General features: G+C 30.6%; 1 protein-coding gene across 3 annotated transcripts in view; it reads left to right on the top strand.

Moving 5' to 3' along the window:
* Positions 1–7,965, top strand: part of LOC141450482 (very long chain fatty acid elongase AAEL008004-like) — a 194,104-nt gene extending 186,139 nt beyond the window's left edge. For 2 of the 3 annotated variants that reach the window (XM_074120979.1, XM_074120980.1), the window contains 4 exons: positions 2,959–3,149; positions 4,136–4,276; positions 4,534–4,776; positions 5,498–7,593. In XM_074120979.1, coding sequence (XP_073977080.1) covers positions 2,959–3,149; positions 4,136–4,276; positions 4,534–4,776; positions 5,498–5,695 — 773 coding nt within the window. In that variant the 3' untranslated portion in view covers positions 5,696–7,593. Of the gene's footprint in view, positions 1–2,958; positions 3,150–4,135; positions 4,277–4,533; positions 4,777–5,497 lie in introns of all 3 variants that reach the window. The other variant, XM_074120978.1, reaches the window with a different exon arrangement.
* Positions 7,966–9,454: the final 1,489 nt, after the last annotated feature.

The raw sequence follows: 9,454 nt of genomic DNA on the forward strand, positions 1-9,454 counted from the left end.
GGTTTTTACTTTATCTCGGTAGGCTGTAAACAGGGTGTACATTCCATTTTAAATCAGTAAAACTTCTACTAACGAAAACCTCCAAATATAAGATTTATTTGTGCCACGTTTATAAAATAAAGATCATGAGAACATGTTAAAAGATGTCTCTGTGTACAGGCATTTTATAAACTTTTAAATTAGCACAAATAAATTAATATTTTTCAATTTCGTGTCAGAAGTTCAAGGAATTGTTTATTTAAACAATCTAATTTTGGAAATGGGAAAATATCCCTTCAAACAACCTTAAAGGGAGATTATGACCAGATCTTATAGTTTTAATTTTATTTTAACGAGTAAAGATGGAGAATCTATTAAAGTAACTGTAAAAAATTTTATTTTTTTCATTTTCGTTCATACTCAATAATGTATCAATGCAGTGAGTCTAATTTCCATTTTCCACTTGACCATGTCTCACATGTAAAAGAAAATACTTCAAACAAAGAGGAAACATGGTTACGCCTGTGTACGGAATCCAGAAACTGTCCACTAGTAACAAAACATTTAAATTTAATGAACTTTTAAATTTCAATTCAAAATAAGACTGTGATTAAATCGTGCCTCATCTCTCAAACAACAACTACCGGAAGGCAAGGTTTCTGATCTTCAGTCTATTAAGCAGTAATCACAACAGGAGTAGAGAACTGCGCAAATCAAGAGTTAGTTGGAACACTAAGTCCTTTGTGTAATTATTGGACGTTCAGGCTTAATTTATTCGTAAAGAACTTAATTCAAACCGAAATAGGAAAATTGAGTGAGTTTACTACAATTTTTCGTTCACCCCTAGAGAGACGGGGACTCCATTTGAGTTAGTCATTTAATAATAATAAGTAAAGTAAAGTAATTGCCTAATTTTTCAGGCGGGCTTTACGTTTAACTTCCAAATAATAATAATAAGCCTTTATTTACATATTTTACAGAAAAAGAAAACACAAATAAACTTCCACTGCCATAAACATAACTCTGGGGGTAGAATGCTCAGAGTTAGTCATTTAGGGGTACTCGTATTACTCAGGGAGAACCTATATCGTATCCGTTCTCTGTGGTGCCATTATGATCGCAATATTCCCTCTGTCCAGAATGTAAAGAAAGCAATATTAAAGAAAAATAAATGAATAAAATAATTCAAGTGAAACATTTCATAACTGCCTCACTTCCACTTAACCTTCTTTTTTTGAATATGAATGAACAAAATCAGAAATTTAATCTGGGACGATGGTCCTCGAAGAATAATTACAAATACAAAGTAATGGCCTCATTTTTGTGACAAGTGAATAAATGATTATCGTGTAAAAATACAGATGAATTGAATTAAAATAGATTACATTCATGAAAATCTGTTCACATGTTCAGGCGCTACGTTGTTTGCGAAAAAAAAAGTTAAAACAACACAACAAGTACAATTCCTGAAAAATGCTGATTTTTCCCATTTTTGGCAATCTATTAGATCTGTTTTGCAAAAAATTACACTTATAAAACAAGGATATGCCCTTTATTTTAAAGAAAATTTGCAAAATTTCGGGATTCCGAAGATATATCTAAGAAAACAGTTCATCAGACTCTTTGAATGCCTAAACGCCTCCCTTCTCTATTGATTTCAACTGCTCTGGTTACGCTTTCCGTTTACATCGATACATCAATACACTGGAAACATTCATTTTTTTTTAAAGCAATTTTGCACTTTTCCACGCTTTCTTCTTTAATCTACGGCCATGCTTTAAGTTATTTATTTTTCAATGTCATCAATTCTTAACTTTGAATCATGTCACGTCACTTTCAAAATAAGGTTTTTGACATTTCACTCTCCAACCTTATGGTGGCACAGATCTCTGTATTTCTTTTTTCTTCTTCTTCAGAACGCAATTTGAAGTTTTTTAGTTTAAAATAAAGAAAGTGTGCCAATTTTTATTGTACCATAGTCATTCTCAAGTAGAATTTGGAAATACTTTTCAATTTGGACAGGACTAATAATCGCAAGCTGAAGTGGTTACACTCTTTTGCTCCAAGGCGGTACCCAAGAGATTGCGATTTGAGCATATCTGATTCTTGCCAGTATTCTATGTTTAGCATACTGTAGGTTTTGAGATCAAATTTAGTATAACAAAAATCATTCGCTCTATGGTTATTGAATATTCTATTCGCCTCTTTCATCAGTATTTTTTTTCATTAAATAAAAGTTGGTTTTCAAAGCCATTTTTGAGATTTACTAAATCTTTACTTTTTTTTAATCAGTTTCTGTATATTTTGCCCAAGAACTATTAAATTAGGAGAAAATGTTTTAGTCCTGGACTTAAAAGTTGAATGAAAACTTTTGTTACATTTTCAAACCATCTGTCATACTATGAAATAAGAGACTTTCCTCTTGAAATTGTTAGGAATTATGTTTGAAATTACATTGAAGCGCCTAATCCTTCTTTTTAACTAGTTTGTGGTTATAACTTAGTTATAATATTTTCTCATTTTTGCTCTAGACTGCAATTCACTAGCGCCTCACAAAATTGTTTTTCCTTCCAAAAATTTCTTTCCAAACTAAGTTGGCACATGGTCGCATACCATAATTGACTAGTAAGGTATGGAACGTCGGTAGCACATATCCTCTCTAATACCATCGACCAAATCGATGAGGACAAGTTCCGGGTCACTTGGTTTTGGCCATCCCTTAATTCAACAATCTTGTGACGCAATGAACTCTTATGAGTTCTAATATTACTTACCTCCTTAATTACTCTTGTCCATCATGGGCAGTGTACTCAACAGTTATTATTTCAAAAATAAATTGACAAATAATAAACAAGATTTCAACTACAAACATTAATCTTAATATTGTTTCAAGTTAAGTAACAAAAAATGCATATATATATTGTATTTAAGTCAACATATTAATGTATTTTAGTGCTTTCACTAATAATTATTTTACAGATCCTCGGACAAATGACTGGCCTCTATTAGGAAGTCCTATTCCTGGACTGCTAATTCTAGCTGCTTATCTATTCTTCGTCCTGTACGCTGGCCCCAGGTACATGGCAAATAGAAAACCATACAATCTGAATAATATACTAGTCGTTTACAATGCTGTTCAAGTTTACATAAGTGTATGGATAGTGTGGGAGGTAGGTACTAATGTGGTTTAAACCTATTGGCTAGATATATAAAATACTTAATTTACGATAAAATAAGATTATGATTAAATTTTATTAAACATAGAGTTAAGTGGCAGATGGAAAGTATTTGGAACTTGTAGAGATTAATCTGATTGCCTTGCTCATAATGGGTAGACCAGTAGACTGTAGGCTAATAACTAACTACTAGATTATCAGACTTTTTAAGCTCTGTACCCCACCTGGTGGTCAGTAGGGAAATCTTTGCTGTGGATTATATTCCATGGAGATGGTCAATAAATATACACCACTGGCGACCCAGAGAATCTAATGTGGCACCCACTAGTTACCAGTAATTGCTTCAGTTCTATCTGTTCTTAAGGAGAATTAATTGTAAAGGACTTCTGGACAAAGTCTGAAGGCATTTATATTTCCTGTTGGAATAGCCGAACCTTGAGCCATACCATTCCTTCGCAAAAACGCAAATCTCTACCTTGTTTCTTGAACTATTACTCTAGATTTTCTTTTCACATTTGATTAATGTGCTTTAATGCATAAATAAAAAGAGCGTTTAACATCTGTGGAAATTGTCGCCCTGAGTGCTAATCATTGCACTACCAACCTCTGGACAATGTTCTCTAAAGTAACATTGGCATCATTGTCTAACACCAACTAGAGAGCTATACGAAGGATCCTCAGAAGAAAAACATTTAATGGTAGAGAAGACTCGAAGGTTCTCCGCAAAGGAGTCCAGTGAGTGTACTGAATAGTGAATTCAGTTAATCCCTTTCATAATGGAGCAATTCTGTTCCTCTTCTCATGGTGCGTCTGTACTCTCATCTAATTGCACTGCATTAATTTCTGTCTATTTTTTAATATTTACTTTTGTATTTGAATTTTTATCGTACAATTGTGTAACAGTTATAAACAATTTAATTTAAGTGATTTTTTTTTTAATCAGTATAAAAATTAATATTATAAATTAACAACAATTTCAGGCGTTGGACGCGGCTTGGTTGAAGAAGTACAGTTGTTTCAGATGCGAACCAGTTGATTGGTCAGTCAATCCTGAATCAATGAGGATAGCAAGAGGTTTCTATTTTTACTTCTTGGCCAAAATCTCAGAGCTTCTTGATACGGTATTCTGCCTTTATGAAAAATATATTTTTTACATTACCAAGATTTTTTTCATTTTGATCCTTTAAAGGACAGACTCATTGTTCCAACTGAAACTTAGCATAGCATTACATTAATTATCATGATCCTTTACCTTTTTTCTTTAACACAATTCAAATACTGATGTTCAGTCTTGAATTATATTTAGTATGTTCAGTAACGGAAAAGCAAGTCTCTGTAGATATTACAAAATATTAAAATCTTCTGTTCGTTTTTGTAGGTATTTTTTGTACTCCGTAAAAAAGACAATCAAGTGACATTCCTGCATCTTTATCATCATACTGGGATGCCAATGATAGCTTGGGGAGCTGCCAAATACTATCCAGGAGGACATGGCTCTTTCATTGGTCTAGTTAATTCTTTTGTGCACATTATAATGTATACTTATTACATGTTGACCGCAATGGGACCCGAATATGCTAAATATCTCTGGTGGAAAAAATATATTACAACTTTACAACTTGTAAGTAATTTCTTTTGTATTAGTTATGTATATAACTTAAATAACAAAAAAATAGTACTCTTCAGGAAGCAGAATAGCTAAAAGTGTACTCGATCCCACGCGGAGATGCCGGGTTCGAATCCAGCTTCAAGCCCTTGTTTTTTTTTCCATGGAGCTTCACACAGTTCATGGTCCGGTAATAGACAGTGTTGTATGTAACGAGAGAACACTGTCCAGAGACTGGAATGAAAAAAGCTCCGGGCGCTAATGACATGTTAACGAGCCTTAAATAAAAAATAAAATAGTACTCTAGTAAAAATGACCGAAAAGCAACGCGAATGTATTTTTTATTTGAATTTCAGTACGATGGTTAAAGTCGTTAGAGAGGCATTCATTAAAGTTTTAAAAATAAAAGTACATTGTTTGGGAATTATATTGCCTATTTTATTTTAGAAATGAATCGGTATAAGATATAATATTCTGAAAAAACTTTTCGTTAATAAATTACGATTTTATTTCTAGATCGCATTTGCTAGATCGGAGCGTTAGGAAATATAATAGTTAAAGGAGGGCTTCGGGTTAAGTTTTATTTTCATTATTTAATGGTTGCATTTCTAAGAATCTTAAAAAATAGTTTGATAGCACTAATTTCCTTACAAATATCGCGATGTTCAAGAAATTTGAACTAAACAAATATTTTTGAAAATATCTACGTTAACATTGACGTAACTTTTTTGTACAGGTGCAGTTCTGTATGACGTTCGTTCATTCTATGCAACTGCTTTTTGCTGATTGCGATTATCCCAAATGGTCGGTTTGCATAGTGATGCCAAATGCAGTATTCTTCTACTACCTCTTCATGGATTTTTACCGTAAAGCTTACAATGTCTCTCATGAAAGAAAAAGGCCGGTTACCATTAAAGGAGAAAAGACAGAGTAACATATACAAATTAATAAAAATATAAAATTAAAATAATATTAAGGAGGATTAAGGGAGCAGTGAGTCGCTCCAGGAACTCTGCCAAGAAAATTCTGCTCTTATTGAAAAATCACAAATCAAAATTGAAAGTCAATTTACAAAAGGGAAGGTGTGTACGCCGTCCTGGAGAATAGTCAATATCCAATGAAAACACAAATTTAAAATAAAAATAAAGCAAGCGCACCTTTAATTTAGAAAAATGAATAAAACATTGAATTAAAATATCAAATAAAAATCCCACATTCTTGTATCTACATCAGAGCATTATCTATTTTTTTATTCTATGCATCTAACGAAATAGATTAATAAAATATTGAATTGTGATGCTGAATATAAAAGGGGTCAAGTTAAAGGAATTCACAAAATGAGATTGTTCAGGACATTACTTACTAATAATGTAAAATAATGAAATAAAACTAACAATAAGTTTTATACATAAATTTCTGACAAAAAAAAATGCATTGGCAATGAATTGCTAGTCCATGATTAAATAATAATAAAAATAAAACGGCAGTAGACTAAAAAAGGCTTCAAACGCCAATGACATCAGAGACGTTGGGGCATTTTAAATTAAATACTTATAAAATGGCATATCTGTTTTATATAAATGTTCTGTAACACCATTTTAAATTAAGAATAAATATTATTTTGCTTTTTTCGTTCAATTTGACATGTTCATGCTCTTCTTAGCTTTATTTGCTCTGAACTTCCTTCTTAATTTGAAAGATAACTTGATGGATATTTTATGTAAATAATTCTAATTTTCTAGTCCAAATCAGCCTTAAAAATAAATAAAAGTTTAGCCAGAATAACTCAAATGTTACTGACGCTTTTCTCTTGGGCATCAGATACACGCATTGACCTTCATTTATTGTTTTTTATATTTTTAAAAATATAAACAAAGTATTTAAATACTTTGTTCTTAAAATTGAGAGATTAACAATAAAAACAAAAGGTCACGTTTAAAATTCCATTAATCAAAAATAACGAAATTTAAAGAGAGCAGATTCTTTTAAATTAAAATGCAGAGTTTAAAGCAATTCTTAAAAGTACGTGTTCATTACAAAAACCACGATGATGCTTAAAAGGTGCTAGTGTTACATTTAAATTACTTCAAATTATCAAAGATATTTCTGAGATAAAGCTGAAATTGTAAAGTCTTCCATTAAGATGCACATTTAAAAAAGTTAAAAAAAAATGTAGCAGTATTTTTGTTTTATTTTCATACATTCCTTGTACTAGTAACTTACTTTGGTTCTTGTAACGCAATAATTGTACTAGAACAGAATATAAATAGACCTTTTTTAAAAAAAAAAAATCTAACTTGAAAGCAGTGCTTCTTTTGAGAGGAAGGATATGAAAACAAAATAACTTATGACAGATTAAATGTATATAACTAAAGGTGTAATCACTGCTTTAATCATTCAAACCAATTCAATTTAAAGTACAGCTCAAAATATTTATATGTCTGTTCAAAGAAAGGTTAGCTTTTGCCATAAGAATACTGAAAAATTTTAAATAAGTCTAGTGAGACAGCTTTGGTCATAAATTTTAGAACTGCAATAACAAAATGGAACTTTGCTTAGAAATAATCTGTCTAACCCTCTTTTATCATGTTGGTGAAGTGATGTATGAAAACCCTAAAGACATTAACGGTTAGAAAAAAATATTATTTTGTTAAATTATTTGCTCAACCTTGTTTAAGAATTATAAAAGCTAATAAACTATCATGTCAATTGCAATTATTCTATGTTACTTTATAAATTAATATTTGTTTACTAGTGTCTAAGTTACTTTTGAACGTTTTTTATGTTTCCTTTTCTGTTCATTAAAAGACAATACGGTTTTTAAGTGAAAAACGCCTTGCATCGAAAGCACTAACTGTGATAGAGCCCAAAAATGAAAGTATCATTTCCTTTTTTTTAAATGTTATTTACTAATAAAATTTACTAATATATGTGACCTTATATAAGTACATTATAAGGTGCATCTTACGACACATATCTTTTAAAAAATTAATTTTATGTAAAATTAGTTAGGAATCGCTCAGTTATTAATTTCGAGCATTATTCAAAAGCAATTATAACAATAATTAGATGTATAAGATATTGTTAGTTATATTATAAATAATGTATGTTAATTATTCTTAAAATCCATGCAAATGCTGCCATTTATTGTTGTTTATTTGTAATCTTAAAGAAAAAATATATATAGCAGATCGTACTTACATAGTTATTAGTATTATTGAAAACATGTGCAAGCAACCTAGCCTACTCTCTTAAATCGCAGCATGTACTTGGATATCAAATATAATTTAAAAAGTCCGAAATGTAGAGAAATAATGGTCATCGAGAGAGTTCGTTGTCATTCTAAATGCGCGATATCATGCAAAATGAAAGATTATTAAAGTGAATAAATTATTATTTTTTTTACATTATTTCCATTGTTTATTTTGTTTTCTTAATTAATAGTATTGGTAGGTACTTTCTTCCCCAGTATTTCATTACTACATATGTGAAGGATATTTTTCTTTCTTTACAGTAACTGATAAAAACAAGTTTCTAATAGAGACAATCCTTGTCACACTTTTATGAATAACTACAAATATATTACTCCTGGTACAACATTTAGCCGATAATGTTGCTTTCAGTTTAAACCATCTTCAATTTTCCAGTCAGATCATTTGAACACTGTAACTAGATTCTTTGAATTATTAAGTTGCAATTATGACTGGACGATCAAATATTAAATTTACATTCATTAAATAGAAATTAAGAGTTGCCAAAAAATAAAATGACAATACTTATTCAAAATCAAAATCGTAAAATATTATTGATTACTGATAGACTGCACAATTCTTTATTCTTTCAGGACGTCGCAGATGTCACTGGTTTAGTTACCATAGTTGAAAATTGCTCTTGAGCCTAAACTACGATTAATTCTATTAAATAATGTAAAGTTACTAAATGATAAATTTATAACAGGATTTCAAATAAATTATTCAATTGATAAAATCATTTATTTGTTTATATCTTTGTTTAATTTATTTGACCTACTTACATCAATTTATTCTACTGATATGTAATTTCAGTTATTACAACCGTTCTTCTAGGTTTTTCACTAAACAAATGAGCTATTTATCTACTAAGTAGTCACCTTTAGTGACGACTCCGCGCTTTCCTCCTTAACAAATCAGGGAGGAAACATTTAGGAACATTTAACAGGAATATTCACATTATTTTCAATTAGTCTTTTTTACTTTCTCTTACCTCTTTAGAAGGTAGTGTTGACTCATTTTCGGATGCTCACTGAACCTTTACGTAAATTTTATCGCACAAGCTCTACTGTGGTATCCATTTTTTTTAAACAATTAAGAAACTTTTCTCCTCGAACATGAATCACAAGAGTGTGTGACGAAATTGCAGTAACTCTTCCTCCTCATGGTCATGGCTGCTGGTTATTTAATTGTACATTTTCTCGTTGGTGAAGTCGTTAGCGAATGAAACTCACAAAAACTAAATTGCAACTTGAACCCGTTCTAATTAAATGTTCCACTTCCTTTTCAACCATATTACTATAGTTTTCTTAAAAGTATAAACATTTCAGATTCAGCCGCCAATGAAATCCAGCCTCAATTGTTAACTTTTAAATCTTTCTCAGTGTGAAAAATGTAACATATCCACCATATTTCCTAATTTTTAAACATAAAAATTGCATTAA

Source organism: Rhodnius prolixus, unplaced genomic scaffold, assembly GCF_049639745.1.
Source record: "Rhodnius prolixus isolate KJV_2025 unplaced genomic scaffold, Rpr scaffold_2, whole genome shotgun sequence".
Classification (NCBI taxonomy): domain Eukaryota; kingdom Metazoa; phylum Arthropoda; class Insecta; order Hemiptera; family Reduviidae; genus Rhodnius; species Rhodnius prolixus.